General features: G+C 36.3%; 2 protein-coding genes and 1 long non-coding RNA gene across 4 annotated transcripts; 1 reads left to right on the top strand and 2 right to left on the bottom strand.

The window, feature by feature from the left end:
* Positions 1–396: 396 nt before the first annotated feature.
* LOC111489771 (RNA-binding protein 2-like) lies at positions 397–4,191 on the bottom strand. 2 transcript variants are annotated; one of them, XM_023138147.1, is made up of 6 exons: positions 3,915–4,191; positions 1,706–1,861; positions 1,313–1,625; positions 1,150–1,211; positions 944–1,025; positions 397–770 (listed from the first exon to the last, which is right to left on the bottom strand). In XM_023138147.1, the coding sequence occupies exons 1-6, from the start codon at positions 3,984–3,986 to the stop codon at positions 667–669; spliced, it is 789 nt and encodes a 262-aa protein (XP_022993915.1). In that variant the 5' UTR covers positions 3,987–4,191; the 3' UTR covers positions 397–666. The 2 variants fall into 2 exon arrangements, with proteins under 2 accessions (XP_022993915.1, XP_022993916.1); XM_023138148.1 differs by having other exon boundaries at positions 1,706–1,839; positions 3,915–4,174.
* Positions 4,192–5,037: 846 nt separating this feature from the next.
* On the bottom strand, positions 5,038–14,109 carry LOC111489730 (PH, RCC1 and FYVE domains-containing protein 1-like). Its single transcript, XM_023138075.1, has 9 exons — positions 13,530–14,109; positions 12,525–12,611; positions 10,722–10,811; positions 10,499–10,585; positions 10,280–10,399; positions 7,487–9,583; positions 7,078–7,224; positions 6,165–6,685; positions 5,038–5,607 (listed from the first exon to the last, which is right to left on the bottom strand). The coding sequence occupies exons 1-9, from the start codon at positions 13,575–13,577 to the stop codon at positions 5,445–5,447; spliced, it is 3,360 nt and encodes a 1,119-aa protein (XP_022993843.1). The 5' UTR covers positions 13,578–14,109; the 3' UTR covers positions 5,038–5,444.
* Positions 6,568–7,712, top strand: LOC111489791. Its single transcript, XR_002719435.1, has 3 exons — positions 6,568–6,657; positions 7,128–7,388; positions 7,465–7,712. It is a non-coding gene; the product is annotated as an uncharacterized LOC111489791 (long non-coding RNA).
* Positions 14,110–18,317: the final 4,208 nt, after the last annotated feature.

Genomic DNA, 18,317 nt, shown 5'->3' with positions numbered 1-18,317 from the left:
TTCAAAAGTTATTTAGGTGGGGTATTCAACATTATCCCTCCAAAGTCAGTGTCCTCTCTAGTACTATTAGTAACATTTCAAGCCTACCATTAATAGATATTGTCTGCTTTGACCCGTTACGTATTACCGTCAGTCTCACAATTTTAAAACGCGTATAATAGGGAGATTTTAAAACGCATATAATAGAAAGAAATTTCTACGCCCTTATAAAGAATGTTTCGTTCTCCTCTCCAACCGATGTGGAATCTCACAAATATCCTATATATCTAAACAATACTTCTAACAATTGGGATTCAGCGACGAGCATAAATACACTAAATTTACAAACAATTTAAATGAGAACCTAAGATTGATCCACCAGGCCAGAATGTTTGTGGGGGTAAAAACAACAGTTCATAAAGAACGTACCAGATATATCTTTTGAATTTTGAAGCATTGACATGATTGTACATCAATATTCAAGAACACAGTGACTATTGAAACTCTCTGAACCTAATTCCCTTAAATTTACATGCAACTTTCATATTCAGTGGAGTCGGCTACAATTTGCCTATCTTAACAACAGCATGTCTAACATATAATGGGATGCATATGCAGCTAGTAAAATGTGCACTACAAGAACATACGTCTCTCATTTAAATTGTTCATCCTGTCTCTAAAGCTTATTCACCTTTTGCCGCCAGATCCAGAGCCAGACCTCGGACCTGGATGTCTTGAGAACTGTAGTCGCAAGTAATTAGACTCGGGATCTTGTTCGTCCATCTTATAACCTGTGCAAATCAGATAATCTTTTAGCAAATCGAACTGTCAACGATGATATTCTACAATTAATTCAATTAAAACATTATCTATCCCAAGTAAGAAAGAAGCTACAAGGGAAAAAGAATATTGCTGCTTTAAGAACTGCAAGAGCCAATATGGAAGAAATATGAATATAATTCACCTTGCAACGCACTCATGGCAGTTGCTGCACAGGCTGGGTTTGCAAAATCCACAAAACATAATATTAGGGGGTCCCCGCCACGCTATATTTAGAAACAAATGTGACATGAAAAACGTAGTAAAGATTAGCGATGTTCAAAAGTTAAAAAGTAAAAGTAAAAATAAAAATAAAAAACAACAAAACAGTTACTAGTAATGGACTATTACATGTTTAGATTCTTTGGTCACAAGTCTCAGTTCTTTATATCCCACAAAGGGGCGGAAAATATCTACATTGGAGTAAAGGAATGTGGTTCTTAAGTAATTGAAATGAAAGAGAGAAAAAATCAATATAATTTTGCAGTGGCATCGCCACCTAGAAAAAGGATACGAGCTACTTCCCTCCTGGAACTATCTGAAGGAAGTCCTTCAACATATAAAGTGTTGGTGGCATCAGGAGGAAGAGGCACAGTTTCACGTATGGGTCTGTTCGTTGAATCTACAGGAAGATGATTACCATACTCAATATTTCGACCATTAAGCGCAAGATCAGGAGAAACAGCGAGAGGACGACTCATTACAACAGGATCGGGTAATAAAGGGCCAGGCATTCTATTCCCAATTGGCATTCTGTTTGCAAGAGGCCTTCCCATGCCCATTTCTCCATGGGTAGGTACTTCTCCGGAAGTAAAAGAAGAAAGTTGCTTCAGAAGCAATTATGAAAAGTTTTCAGCACTCAAACTGTGGAGACAAGAAAAGAAAATGAATGTAGTTTCAGTCATACCACACTTTGGAGATAACGATCGTATGCTGATCCAATTGTTTGTGTATCTTTTACAGCCCGAGGACCACCATGATCATCATTTGCTATATAATTGTGCATCTCATGGACGGCAGGCAATCCAGAGGATGGAGGTTCTGAAGAGAGGGAAAGCAGGGCCTAATTCCATTTCCAATTTACAATAAAGGAAAACAGCTAACAAGACCAAAAGAAGAAAGAAGCTAACAAGACCCGATTTTGTCCGAAGAAAACGATATTCTACAATTAATTCAATTCCAACCTTTTCTATCCAGAGTAAGAAAGAAGATACAAGGGAAAAAAGATATTGCTACTATAAGAACTACAAAAGCCAATATGGAATAAATGTGAATACAATTCACCTTGCAATGCAGTCATTTAATGCAGAATCATTTATTATCAAGAAATTAAAAAAAAAAAAAAATCTTATTCCACACATGAAACAACAGATGCCCCATTAGCAAAGGAATAAAAAGATATGTCACAAAGAAAATAGGTCTACACACTACATTAATATTCAATTAAATCAACAAAGTTCAATGAGTGTAGAAAGTCCTATCGTACCATCTAACTGGATCGACTTAGCAATTCAGTTATGCTTTCATTATTCCACATATCTAATCTATTCATCCTCTCAATCCAAATACTATATAACACTACTTTAAGTTCAATGGACGGGAAACCTCTATAAAAGAAAAGGTTAAAGAGAAAATCAAAGGCTTAAAAGAACCATTTGTAAATCAAGTTTAAAAAAGTTCTTTAAATCCCAAAAAAAACTCTCAGCTTTAATTTTATGAAATCAAGTGAAATTTCTTCAAAAAAAAAGGCTTCAAGATAATTGTAGGATGTCAATAATAAATTAATAATATGTTGACAACTGCAGATCATGCTCTGGAAGTATCTAGACATTATTGTGCAAGGGGGGATCACAATATAAATGGATCATATGGAAATGTTAATAATACCCAATATATTAAACTAAAGTTTCGTATAAGATCAACCCAGTCATACTCAAAAAAACTAAATAAATAATTTTTTTGCTACAACTTAATTATCATTTGAATATATACCAAAAGTCTACCATCGTCCTATTCAAATTTTTTATAGCAACTCTAAAAAATCAAGAATATATTGTAACCACCATCTAGGGTGCACACTTCACCACTTCACCTAACAGCACAACACTTGCATATCTCTTCCACGACCTATTTTCACAAGTTAGGTTGCTCCTATTTGACCTGTCCCTACTGCAAAAATCATTTGTGATTTCTTTTCCTCTGATTAAGAGAATGTTTCAGTTCACCATGTTTAATAAATGAACTGTATGCCTTTATGTTAGCAAGCATTAGTTTTTTTTTTTTCCCCTCTCTCACTTGACTGCTTCAACGGCTCCAATTGGAGAGATAATTGGAACGCCTACTCTCACATTATAGGAAGTGAAGCAAATAATAACTCTCTTTGTCAGGATTTCAACATAGAGCAACCATCGATTTAGTGAGACGTACGGTATGAATTATCTTCACTACTGAGGACCAAAACATTGAAGAGTTTGGATTTCCCCATGATCGAATACGCAAGCTACCCTCAGCACAATTAAGATTTATTGTGGTGGTTTCTTCCTTGAGATGATGAAAGTTGTATGAATAATTTATAAAGCTTATTTTCATCCCCTAGGATTCAAAACTGACTATGGAAAATGAGGGCATTATCACCAAATTTTAGTTCATGATGAGGACATTAAAGCCTTTAATGAGACCCTTTCCATTGTCTTGGGAAGAACTTGGCTTGCACACCACCACACGAACCAAAAAAGGGAATTTCCTTGTCTCATCTATCAGATGAAATGCATTGAGTTACCAAATTGTTTTAATACCCCGTGAAAGACACACTCTGGAGTAGTATTCCCTCCCTCTTGGGTCGAAGATCTGCATAAACACCCACCAAGAAGCTATGGGGGAGATGATTTGGGGGTACATTCTTCATACAGAGTTCTCAACTACAACTTTATCAGAATAAACCTAGATTCTATTAATTCGCGAACACTGATTATCCACAACTAACTTAACAAATCAATCCCATCAAAATTCACCACCGAACTAGCAGCAAAATCATTATACGCAAAAAAGAACCCTTTCGAAATCGACAACGAACCCAAATTAGCACCAAATCAAACATAATAAACACACGGACCTACCATATTCAGTACGAGGTCGTTTAAGCATGCCTGGCGAGGGAAGCAGAGGCTGCTGCCGATTCCAATAATCATCGGCCATATATGCTGCAGCTTTCCACAATTAGGGCTCCAGAGAGAGGGAAAACGCGATCTTGGAAACAGGAGAAAAATGAATTGAGCTTAACGTGGAATTTAGCGATGGTTAAAACCCTAGCTGAAGATTAATTTGGAGGTGTGAATGTTGGGAAGCTGCAGAACAAAGCTCCGCAGGCACGTGAGGATCCAATACGCGAAACCTCACCGTAGATATTACGCTATAATCAGTTACCTCAAATTACCCCATAATTAACTGCCATTATCCTTTCCACTTCCACTTACCCTAAAACTCATTTTATAAAAATGTTATTTTTAGTACTACAAAACAAATTTACTTTAAAATCCTAATATTTAGACTAATTTAACAAAATCGAGAGAATAAATATAAATTTCAAAAACAAAAAATTAAAAATGGAATCAATATTCAACACGCCCTCATTATCTAAATCATCATAATTACGTAACTCCCTGTTGTGCATCAATACAATATAAGTGATTCACGAACGCATAAAAATGTTGATAGATATATCATATTGACAAAATTTTAATATTATGGTAAAGCCAAAGTATTAAAGTTAAAAACTCCTGATAAATCGTATCAATAAGTTTACGAGCTTATTATCTTAGTATTCAGCACTTATATTTCCTAACACGAAACTTGGAATTAGTCTGCACAACACAATTATACAATCACTGAAAAAAGTTATAAAAAAAAAAAAAATTCAAATGAAATAAACTGGAATGGCTGGAAAATACATATGAACTTGATGGCCTGTGTTTTCTCTCCTCTCCCCTTTTCCTGGAAATGGTTGGAAAGTCTCAAGAGCGAGTTGACAGTGAGAAACTTATCTATTACAATTAAAAACGAGACTCAAATGGTGGATATGCAAGCATGATAACTTATATGCGGTTCTATATCGCCATGAATCTAGGAAGTGGACAGCGAGCGACTTATTTATTACAATGAAAAACACAAAGAGACAGTCCCTTCCAGTGCATAAAAGGTTAAAAAACGAGCTCATGGCTATGTCAACCAAGATATTGACATGATCAACTTCAGTCCATGAGGGACAAAGACAAAGACAACCCAACAATACAGCTGCCAGTTTTAGAGAGAGGGACTAAGAAGACAATAATGTGGGATTTTTGTTTTCATGGGGATGAAAAAACAAGGAAACAAAATTTTGTTTGGCTGGTATAATCTTAATGGATGGTTTTATATACACTATAGATTCAATCAACAGGTCGGAAGGGCAGGCAACCCATAAATAAATTGGACAAAATAATTGGAGAGAGAGGGAGAGAGAGGGTTAGAATGAAAGAACGTTATAAACAAAGGTCAAAGGATCCTACTTCCCTTTTATGCCATTTCTTGCTCATCTTCAAAACCATCACAGGAACTGTAAATATGACATAAAATGGCTTGGAGTAGGACTGCAGCGGATTCCTCCTTTGCTATAGTTGCTGGGAAGCTATTGAAACTGCATCATCAGCCCTCTGTGACGACAGTCCCGAAACTGAAGACTTCTCCGAGCTGCGAACGTTATATCTGTCATATACCTTCTCACGGTTCTCTGACCACCAGTTTTCTGCTTGATGCTCTCCAAATCTTCTCCGGCTGTAAATGCATATATATAAACAGTTTGAGAACGGTGCATTGGAGTTTTCTGTATCCTACCTCAGATTCTAACACCAAGTATTTTAGATGTCCTAAACCATGAGAAAACCAGTAAACTGACAGTTTTTTTTGAGAAAATTATCTAAAAGTGTCCCTGTCCTACAGTTTTACTTTAATAAGGAACTTTTAAGGAGTATATAAAAGCCACAGACAAGGGCAACCCAAGGACAAGGGTAGAAGAAAGTCCCTTCCAAAGAGGAACTAACATGAATTAGTATTATTGGGCATTGTAGTTGTAAATAATTGTAGAAGAGTTGACAGAAATTAGTATTATTCGAAGTTTGTCCAAAAATGTTTGATAAGATCCTTTGTTTATAAATCTCTAGGGCCCAAATAAAATTCATTTTACAAATAAGGAACTTCAGCACATGGATTGCATATTCTCGCTCAATGAGTAAGTGAGGAAGTAGTCAAATGGCAAGTCACACTAAAGAGACAAAGATCACTGTATTTCAAGATGCTGAAACCTAAAAAGAAACAGGGAAAAGAAACATCACCTGAAGCGCACACGTTTTAGATCCCGAGTACCATCACGCAGAGCCACAAGAGTAATATATACACCAGGCTCATATTGTTCAATCCATTCAGCCTCAACTTGAGTGGCATTAACCAGTACAGAAGTTTTGGCTCTGGAATTATTGTCACCATCTTGTAAAGACTCAGACTCCTTGCCAACAGCTGCCACCAATGCACTACTGTTAACTGGCTGAGACCCTCCACTGTTTGGAAGTCTAGAATCACGACTGTCAATTCTATCTTGTTGCCGAATATTTTCATTCATTCCTGAAAGATCCCTGGATGAATGAGCTGTGCCATAGCTTCCCGGCCAAGCAGCAGCATCAGATGCCGTGGGAGATGCACAGGAGTAGCTGCTAAGTGAATCAGATCGTGAATGACGCTCTCCGTTCACACTCAAATGGTATACACCATTTGACTCCAAACCATTTGAAAGATGAACTGATCTCATTTTCTCAGCATCATATACTCCAGGTGGTAACCTCTCCGCCATATCTTTAAGCTGGAACAATTATAGGATATAACCAATTATTAGAACCACAAGTATTATTTTCAAAACATTTCTCGGGATGGTTAAGCAATGCAGAAGAAAAAAAACAATTGTTACATAGAGAATATTTTTATTAGAAGCCCATGTCATTTCCACTTATTGCTCTAGGTTATATACATCCTCGTTCATTCAACTACACAAAACAGCTACAAGTTAATTCTTTATGAATGAGTATTTTTTCACAGACACGAAGACCACACACCTTACTGCATGATATTGTCAAAATGATTGTTTATAATAATTTTATGTATTCTCCTCTTTAAACTCATAGAAATATCAACTTGAAAGTCCAGAGATAGCAAGCTTTGTAGAATATGGAAAGTACATTAAAAAATTAAAATGACCTGAGCGGTTAGTAACTTGATAACTTCTTTGGCTGCTTTTGATTTACCAGATTCCTCTGCAGCCAAGGCCATAGCTTCTCGCGTTTTCTTCAAAGATTTCTGAAGCTCCAATTCCTGAAGTTCACATTTCTGCTTCAGGCTCTCAACCTGTATTATTAGACATCAAGATAAGATCATACTCAGTCATCAATCCAAGTCCACCAAATAGTGCACAAATTTTATGAGCCAAATGGAACAGAACCAGTTCGAGGAGAATTTTCTTTTCAAGAAGTCGTGACTATTCTCCTATTTTTATCCATACCAATTTGAAAGTGAGAATAATCTCCATTGGTTCTACACTCCTTGTTGATGTGTTCATATTCTATTTTCTTAAGTTAATTGTCTCAGGGGGTAAAGGTGAGGGGGTTACCTGTGAACGCAATTTAAGCACTTCGTGATTCAAAAGATCATTTGTTTTCTTCAAACCATCAGTTATGCTTTTGGAAAAGGAAAGTCCTGAGGCTGTGGGAACAGGAGTGGCAGATCGAGGTGGGCTTGATTTCCTTGAAAACGGTGAAACGGATCTAGAACTTACTCCAGAAGAAGTGACAACTGGTTTGGGAGCTGTCCGTCGCAGATCAACAGCAGTTGATAATACAACATCTCTAAACTGCAATAGCGGAGGGGCTTGAGAGGATCGGACAAGGGAGAAGGTATCGCCTTTCTTTCCTTGCTTAGCCGCTTTGTTATCTAATTGCTTTATCAAGTCCATATTGGAAGGCACTGACTTAGATATTCTCATATCAGCCTTGTCAATCCTATCCTTGTTCTCACCCAAGATGCGAGGCATAGCATTTTTCCTATTGTTATTACTAGCCTCTAATGCCTTAATCAGTTTTGCATAGCATGAATCACATACACGATATGGTTTTCCCGGATCAGGTGCAAGTGCTGCTCTTAATGCTTTTCTTGAAGTGCAAGAGTGGCAGTGCACAAGTCCACAATTATAACAGTTGTGTCTCTTCCGTGTAAACCCAAACGCCTGTCTGCAAGCAGAGCATTGTGACTGCTCAGCACTAGAAACCCATTTGTGAAGACAAATGGCAGCTGTGTAATTTGAACCACATGCTATATATTTCACATGTCTGTCCTTCAAAGCTTCAACCAAAGTTGGTGTCTTCCGATCTTCAACATCACCATGCCCCAATCTCCCGTTTGCACCCTTTCCCCACGTATAAACTTCATTTTTGGACGTTAATACCGCCACATGATATGCACCAGATGAAACTTCTTCAACGGATTCCCCAAAAAGCTTATCCTCTACCAAGCAAGGTATCTTTCCATCAGCACTGGGATTTCCAAGTTGTCCATAAACAGTACTTCCCATTGAGAAAACTTGCCCTGAAGTGGTCAAACCAACAGTAATGCTGTGACCGCAAGCAACTTTGTGAAAATCATAATCAATTAATGCCGGCACACATGTGGGTTTAAGTCTGGGCTCCTTATCTCCATGCCCCAGACGATTTTTATCTCCATCACCCCACGTAAACAGTTTACCCGATGAAATGCTTGAACTAGATTGTGTCACAATAACTTCAACTACAGCAGCAGTATGCCACACCCCACATGCAACAGCAATTGTCCTCAGGCCTGATAAAGATTCCACTTCTTTTGGATATGAAATATTTTCTCTTTCTCCATGGCCCAGTGCACCAAATGTTCCATCACCAAATGTGAAAAGCTGACCCACTGATGTTACCAGAGCTGTATGCCATGGACCGCATGTCACTGAAGTAACTTGAAGTCCTTCAAGTGGACCAGAGACTCTCTTTGGTATCCAGTGGCTGACATCACTGCCATGACCAAGAAGCCCTGCATTATGGGTACCATCACCCCATGTATAAAGTTCCCCTGTCGTTGTAACAGCACATGTATGGAACTCCCCACAAGCAACAAAATCAATATTACTAGCTGCCAAGGATTCAACCATACGAGGTTGAATTACATCCTTCACCACACCATGGCCAAGGCGGCCTCCAGATTCCTCTCCCCATGTAAAAATTTCCCCATGCCTTGTCACTAGGGCAGCATGCCTGACCCCACAGGCTATATGATGTATGTCTAGAACAATGTTAGACTCCAAAGGTCTTGGCAGAAGTACATCAGTCCTCGAGGTCACGTAACTTCTTTCAGGCCCAATCTTCACAATATTGTCGCCAACAATCTCACCCCATATGTATACATCACCTAGAGCATCACAATCATCTGGTGCAGACCCATGACTAGAAGTGCTGGGAGCACTTGAAACACTAACTCGCATAACATCAGAACTAGACCCTTTTACTTGCATGTTGGTTTGGTTTAATGATACATGAGCTCTTTCAGACTTTGCAATGTAATTTTCAGGTTGAGAAGTCTTCAGAGATATATGTGCGTTCGAACTCGCATAAACTTCTGGAGAGCTATTGTCTCTATTCACGCTATGCGAACTGTCACTCGGGCTATTTGAAGTCAATTCACAACTTCCCTGAAATGACATCAGCAAACCATGTATTAAACATGGAAATCCAGCTACATGCCATATAATATTATGCATACTGCTTATAACATAACATTTCAAAAAAAAAAGCGTGTATTTATAAAGGAGTGTATAAATGAAGGATTTAAAATTGGAAACTTGCTCAAACCAACAAATAAGACCAAAGTTCCAGGGAATGAACTTCAAGAATTGAGCACATGATCTGAGGATTATTACATCAATCTCAGTAAATTAAGGGGAAAAGGAGAATGCAGACTGCACAGAGTTACTGCCAGTTTCTGTTGTTGTCTCAATGCCTCTTCTGCTCTACACTTTTGCTTCTAAAGAAATCTTAGGTCATCCTCACTGTGCATGGGCAGGAGTGGCAGCATGATCTTCATTCTCATGAAGCTGCATCCCCATTATCAATTGAATTTATCTTACACTGTTCAGTTACAAAATTGAATTTAAACAATCGATCCACTCAAGACCAAGGGAGCCAACAATTGGCCTTATTCACAAAAATCAACCAGAAGAGAACATTATTCGATACGGCATGCTCTAATGTCTAAAATTATATCTTAAAAAACAATGCTTCATTTTTTGTTCCCAAAATAGGAAAACACAGATATCAAGCAAACTTGAAAATTGGCAACGCAATTGACTCTAGGGAATAATAAAGCAAGTACAAGCAAAAGAGTTTACGTCAAGATAGAGGCCTCCATCACTCCAGCCATCAATTTTGGAACGCCCACCTTGACCAGATGCAATTAAAGCTTTCAGGCCTGAAATCCAAGCCTCCGCCTCAACTTTATCCTTACAAATCTAAGGAGCAAGAACATATGTCCAATAGCATCAAATCAAAAGACCAGTAAAAGATAATGCCTTTTAAATACAAATAGCACAAAAAAGTCCATCACCAACCAGATCGAGGGATCGCTTCCCGTTGTTGTATATAAGAGAGAATGATAAGTAATCCTTTTCTGGACGAAGATATCGTTCAAAGACAGCCTGAATAAATTCAGTGAATAGTAAAATAAATATCAAAGGAAGGATTAAGTAATAGTGTATGTTAGTTGCATCTAAGTAGGAAGAACAATTATTAAAGCTGAGGATTAGAGTGATAACCAATAGATTAATATCTTACAGTTCTTTGTCCAGGTATAATTTGTGAGATTGAAGCTAACTTCAAACTTCTTTCACCCTTACTTGAAATCCAGATCAAGGACGATTCATCCTAAAATAGAGAAAAAAAAATAAACAGTAATAACACAAGGAATACTATCAAGCCATTGGAAACGTGAAGAGGCTGAGAGAACTGTTAACTTTATTTACGGAATTAATAAATTTCAATTTTAAAACTGAATCTCTTCATTGCTCCAGCCTCCACTATTAAACTTCCCACAGAAAAGATATGCTACCGTACATTCCATATTAACCAAGTGTCGTTAACAAAACAAATAGAACTTCGTTCATAGCAATGTGCACCAAGCCAATAACAATATATTTTCAGAATGGTTGACCTACCTTGTAAAGTTAATTCAAGTACAGCGGTGACAACACAACAAAAGCACATCAAATTTTTTAGGGTTTTTTTAATGTTATTGTATGTGCTCATACATATACAACTGAGTTCGCAAGAATGTAACTGGCATCATATGTATACAATTTAGTTGACAACCAATTTATCCATATGTGAATATCCACATGAAGTCTATAAAAGATCATTAAGATTTCTTTCTCCTTCAACCACTCATGCTTAATCCAAAGAACATAATGCGTACCAAACAAGCAAATAATTAACATACAAAGTTCCAAGATTTCATCAAAATGTCACCAAGAGTTGCTGTGACAACTCACTTTCTTTAAGATAATGAACTACTTATTTAAAATCATGATGCTAGTTACATTCAATGCAAGAACAAGAAAAAAAAAAAAAAAAGTAGACTGTCAACTTAAGCATAGCTCAACTAGAATGTATATCTAATGGTTTTTTAAAAAAGAATTAGAAGAGAAATTTTCCACATCGGAGAAAATACAAGAAATTGATGTGCGCCAAGTACAATAAAAGGAGCTGATGATTGGTTCCCAAAAAAAAAACAATATATTTTTTTGTGTACTAACTCTAGTTAAATTCCCTTATTGTATTCTTTTATTTGAGAGTGGAAAAATGATATAGTGGTGCAAAGCTTTGGAAGAGTTTTTCTCTAGTCACTGGGATCGGGAAGAGAATTTTATGCGATTGTACTAATTTTCCACAGTGGAAGTTCTTTACAGTAGATTGAGGTTTTTCTCCAGATTTGAAGTTTTACATTTAAATTCTTGTGTTTCTTATTTTTATTATTTTCTTTTAATTTCTCGGTTATTTTTCTATTTATTCCTGCGGAAAAAGTGGGAGGCTTCTTTCCAACAACATATAACCTCAACCAAAAGATCAAAAGTTTAAATTTCCATCCTCGTATGCCATTGAACTAAAAAAAAGTAAGCCAGTAAATCAAATAACATTCCATCGATATGAAGTGAAAACAATGATTGAAACAGAGATAAGAAACTGAGTTACACGGCTACCAAACTCATGAAAGGAAGAATTCTATGCATTAGATCACTCAAAAACATCAGAATTCCCCTATATCACATTCTAATCAAGCTTACTTCCTTGGCTAATCCACGAATTATCACTGACTGCAGTGTTCTTCAACACTCTCCTAGTATTCAAATCACAAAAACTGATCCCTAGTTTCTTACGAGAAAATTTTATCAACTTCTAACAATTAAACAAGTCACTGTAGCAGCAACCCAAAAGCATTGCAAAGAGAGATCAGCAAATGGTGCAACCAATTTTTCATCAATAAGAATAAGCTAATTTGGTAACTGCAGAACAAAAAAAAATGTCCAAGGGATGTACAACTTATATAAGACTAATTAAAACCATTATTGGAACCAAACTCACACTAGAAAGCCTAAATGGACAGAACTTCGGCTTTCCTTTACGACCATATTTTAGCAGTTGAGCACCCTTCTTCAATGCAATTAATGCCTGCAAGATGATATCAACCTTGTGAAACTACCAAAAAAGAGGAAAATCAAACTAAGGCAAAGCTGGATATAAACAGTGGCATGACGAGAAATATGGCTTGGAGGATTTGGTTTCAGCTTCACAATGGCGATGAAGAAGTAAAAAATGGAAATAATTGAGGCGAACAGAGAAAAGAAAGTAAAACCACTGTAACACCCTAAGCCTAGAGTGTTAATTGCTCAAAAATCACTTGACCATCCATCAACGTTTTCACTCTTCGTTCTCATCCCAAAGTAGCAAAAAACTTAAATATAATAGATCCAGCTAACTATCTCTGAATTGTATAAGAAGAAAAATAAATCTCCAAAGAACTCTTCCCAATGAACTACCTGGCCACACAGTCGGGCATTGTATCGTTTGAAGGAAAACAATGCTGATAAGCATTGCCAATGTTTTTCATTTAATGAAAATAGAACCAAAATAACATTCCCAGATTGCATTTGTTTTTCTCTCGCTATTTAATCGAAGATAAGTCTGTAAAATCAATATTGGATTCAAAATAGTTCTCTTTACTGCCTCCAAGTTAGTCGGAAAAGCTTAATTTCGAAGTAATTTAATCAGCCCATCAAAGTTCGGCCTGTCCTCAACACCAAACGCCTACAAATTCGTATATCTAGCAGCTGTTATTCATTATAGAGAGAGATGAAGAGCGCAAATTAAATTGTGTAGTACAGAGAAAATATCATGAATTAGTTTTTCTTCCACGATTCGATTTTGACCCAGAAAAATCCCAGCAATTCCGAACAATCAGCTAATGACGTTAGGAAAACAATAGTTGAAGTTTCAGGTTAAAGAAAAAAACAACGCACAAAAATCGGGAACAAAAAAATAGAGCTCAGACCGAAGATAAAAGGTGCAAACAGAGAGGCAAAGGAATACCTGCTCGACATCACGGTCGGCATTTGCATAGCTAAAAGGATCTGCCATTCCATGTGAAAAAATCGCCAAAACGCCACCGCCCGCTCTTATCACTCCGCCGCTCTCCGGTCATTCTATACGGTGACTAAATATTCCGTACACTAACATCAACGGTCATATCAGGCCCACCGCAGAGCTTCTTCTCTTTCTCTTTCTCTCTAAAACACACTACTGACAAACAAAAACAAAATTTCCCAGCTCCCTCCCCCTCGTCCTTCCCCGAAAGCCTTGTAGATCTGTCACGCTCCTTCGAAGCCAAACTCCTAGAATCTCCATTCGAAACACTGAGTCAAAAACATCCTCAGGACCTCAGCTTAAGCTCTTAGAATGAGAACCAAAAACTGAAATACAGCCTCCAAAGCAGCTTCTCGGAAAGCAAGGATGCCTTCACCGCAAAGAACCCGCTCCCGACGGCGGAAATACTCAAGTCCTCGAGGCCGCCGGAGACAGAGCAAAGAGAAAACCCGACGGAGGAGACAAAGGAGTCTAGAGAGAGAAAAGACGTAGTCGGAAGTCTGTACAATTACAGAGTCAAAGACGGGAAAAAGAAGAAAATCAATTAAAAACCCAAAAATAAAAAATAAAAAATAAAAAATAAAAAATAAAAAATAAAATAGAAATTTCGCTAAACAACGTATTTACCGCCACCGCGAAGAAAACATAATCTCTTTTGGAATATTCACAAATAAGTAATTAAATTAATTTTCAATATTTACAATTTAATTAAAAAAAACCCAATCAAATATTTATATTCTAATCCAGTTGACTCTTAACATTTTTATTTATTTTTAATTTTTAATTAACCAAAGATTGATACCGTTTATTTTTTAATTTCACAAATTATAATTCAATTAAATTTAATTATTATACATCCCCTTTAATTAATAACACTAATGGTTAATGATTATATAATCACTTTATATAGTTGGTGGGTAAAAATAATAATTTTAAAGTATTTGACTCCAAAACTCTAATTATTTAACATTTACGTAACTAAACACAATTATCCTTTTTATTATTATTATGATTATTATTATTATTATTATTCCTTTTAAATTTTTTTATAAATGCAGATTAATTAATAAAATAATATATATCAAGTAGCATAAGGTCTTCAAATCACATTACTGAAGAAAACAACAGACTTCTTTATCCCTAGTGGTCCAATTTTGAACTTATTTTTAAGAATAATCCGGAAATATAATAATTATAAAAATATCGGGAGATCAAATTAAATTGTTGGAGAACAAATTCAAAGGTAATAATAGCACGTGATTAGTGGGAGTATCATTTAAGCTTGTTCTTCAAGTAATATACATATTCCTTATTAAAAGAACCAAATCTATTTGCCTCGGAAAATGGTATGGGCTTCTGATTCCAATAATTAATCTAAATTATTCAATTTGTAACCATTCAAATGTTCTTACTATGAAACGATATTTTATTGAAAAATTAAATTATGTAAATACATGGAAATAAAAAAAGTGCCGACCGAAAAGAAAAAGAATGTCGAGATAATGGCTAGAAAAAAACGTAAGACGATAAGAAAAAGGAGAAAACTTAAGAGAAAAGGAGGTTCCAAAGGCTAGCTTTGCGTAGAAGAAGCCAAATTGGGAAGAGGAGAGGGACCAACTATGCATTATCCATGCCCTTGATTTGACCCAACTATGCACATTCAAAACCCTATCTTTTTCTTTTTCCTTATTTATGTCGAGTTTAACGACACCGAGAATTGAAGATCGGACCATGTAACATTTCATAAACAGTCGTTCGTGTATTCTTGCAACATGTTTATACTTGTCAGCTTGTCTTTAAGTACTTTATGAGTGAAGATTAACATAGATCATGTGAGATCTCACATTGATTAAAGAGTAGAACGAAATTTTTTTTTTTTTTTTTTTTTTTTTTTTTATAAGAGTGTGTAAACCTCTCCTTAACAAACGTGTTACGATATATATCGAGCCATAGAGAACAATATCTGCTAGCGGTGAGGTTTGACTGTTACAAACAATATCAAAGCAGGTGGATTGCAAGATTCCACATCGGTTGGACGAAGAGGAGGATAAACATCTCTCTAACAGAAACATTTTAAAACCGTGAGACTAACGACGATACGTAACACAGCCTTTTATGTTAAAAAAGAGGGGTATGGTTGCATTTATGGAGCCCTAAAAACACCTGGTTGTTCCCTTTTTGTCCACTCTTTTTGATATTTTTTTCATTCCACTTTATTCCAACTTTTCCTATTATTTATTTATTTTTATTATAAATATTTATATTTAAAAATTAATTAAATTCATGCATATCTTATAGTATTTCATGACCGAGGAATTAAATGGATTTGGGTGCAATTCTTGTAAACCCACGCTTGCATGTGACATGTTTCACACAGTGCATCCAATTTTAATGATATGATTCATATCAACCATATAACTGTTCACCTCCAAATTTAATCTGCTTCGCATTTGTTAGAGAGGGAAACAAAATATTTCTTATAATCATGTTAGATGAACCCAACTCTTTGATTTTGAGCCTAAGCTCTCATGGCTTTGCTTTGAGATTCTTCAAAAGATCTCATGTCAATGAAGAGAGTATTCCTTAATTATAAACTCATGATCTTTCTTTAAATTACTCGATGTGGGACTTTCATCATCCAACACCTCCCCTCGAACAAAGTACGCTTTCCTTTAATCGAGACTCGACTCCTTTTCTTTTGGAGTTTTTTGTTCGACATTTGAGGATTTACCAATCTATTGACGCGACTAAGTTTAGAGCATGACTCTGATACCATGTTAGATGAACACGACTCTCCATAATGGTGTGATATTGTCCATTTTGAGCATAAACTCTCATGACTTTGCTAGTGTGAAAACCTCTTCTTAGTAGACACATTTTAAAATCATGGGGTTGATAACAACGATACGTAATGAGTCAAAACGGACAAATTATGCTAATAGTAGGCTTAGACTGTTACAATGTGGTATTAAAACCAAACGTAGGATTGTGAGATCTCAAATTATTCGTTATACATGGGTTGGTATTAGAGTATGGGTAGAGATGGGTTTACTTTGTGGGAACATAAAGGAGGGTTCCCCAATGTTGAACAAGAAACAAGGTGATTGGGAAGTGAGCCATCTTTTACTTTTGCTTTTCAGTTCATTCTCTAAAAGAGGTAAGGGTGGCCCCAAATAGAAGAATAAAAATAACACCCATTTTACCTTTTTACGATATTCTCTTACGTCGTTTGCAACATGCACATATATTGTTTACTACTTGTTTCTAAGAGTGAAAACTATCTCTATAAACCCATCTAAGTTTTTTTAATATGTTTTGTTTTCACTCACATGCATCCTATAATATTTTTTAAGAGGTTCTTAACATAGAATTGTTTCAAACAAAACATATTTAACTCTAAGGTTGAGCAAGAAAGAAAAATGTGCACTTTGTTAGTATAGACAGTGACTTTCAATTCTTTTAAAATTTTATTAGTTATCCTGGCATAATTTGCTGTCAAGAGCCTATTTTTGGCATGTCCACGTCACTTCTCTCTCTAAAATGGCACATTTTGGTAATCATTGGTAATAATATACCAATTGTCCTTAGCCATATCATTAGTGAAAAAAAAAGCCAACCAATTACGACTATACCATGATTGTCCTCGATATCAAATCTTAATGATTCAGTACATAAAAATTAATTATTATCTGAAAAGTTACTGTTTTATTTTTTTAAATTTGAAATATTTTTTTTAACAAAGAATTATAAAAATGTGAGTTTTATACTTTAATTTTAGTGTCACGGCATTAATTATTATTCATAAAAGTATACTAAGAAACTAAATACCACAAATTAAAATATAAATATGTTATTGATTATATAAATAGTTACACTCATTAATGTGGCCCAATTAGGTACCAAATCTGGCCCAAACTCAAAAGGCCCAGTGTTCGGCCCAAAATTTCATGAGTCCAGCCCAGCCCAGCCCAACACGCTGGGAAACTATTAGCTTACTTGTTTAATTAGCTTTAATAATTGATTGCAGTTTTGGGAAGTTGGGTAGTTGTCCGTCCGCCGCGTGGCAAGACTTGCGACTATCCGTCAAGAAAATGAAATTCCCTCCGATTACTTCCATTTCCGGCGAGAGTAGAGTGACAATCCCATACACTTCCAGTCGTGGAAATGAGGCTCTCCGCCACTCTCCGCCTCTCTCCGCCTTCCCATTCTTGTGTTTACGAGTTTCCCATTCTTGTCTCCCACTCCGATTCATTTCTCGCCGGGAATAGAGCCGCCAACGATCGTAATCACTTCCAGTACCCTCCTCCTCTTCCGTTTTCTTCTGTATCCTTATACATTGTAGAGCAAGTAGTCAAACTCGCCTCTAAATGCATCCCCATAACCTAATCCATTATGATGAACTTCTCCGGCGGCGCCTTCACATTCGACGCTGCCGTCAAAACCTTCCAATCCAGAGAGATTCTCCGGTTTTACAGCGGCATTTCGGTAGTCACTGTCGGAGTTTGGTAAGTCGATCTTGTTGAAATTTGATTACTCTTCTCTGTTTGTTCCTCCTACTGCTAGGTCTATGGGAAATATCATCTCCTCTGCTTTAATTACTCAGAGAATTCAGGTTGGGCCCAAAGGGATGTTGGGGGGTTTTGATTCGGATTCTGAAGAAATAGGGTTTGATGGGTTACTTTTGAAATTTTGAAAAAGTAGTTTCGAGACGCTTTTTTTTTTTTTTTTTTTTTT

This window comes from Cucurbita maxima, unplaced genomic scaffold, assembly GCF_002738345.1.
Source record: "Cucurbita maxima cultivar Rimu unplaced genomic scaffold, Cmax_1.0 Cma_Scf00014, whole genome shotgun sequence".
In the NCBI taxonomy this organism is placed as follows: domain Eukaryota; kingdom Viridiplantae; phylum Streptophyta; class Magnoliopsida; order Cucurbitales; family Cucurbitaceae; genus Cucurbita; species Cucurbita maxima.
The sequence above is the reverse complement of the archived record's forward strand: the minus strand, read 5'-3'. Positions and strand labels throughout refer to the sequence as shown.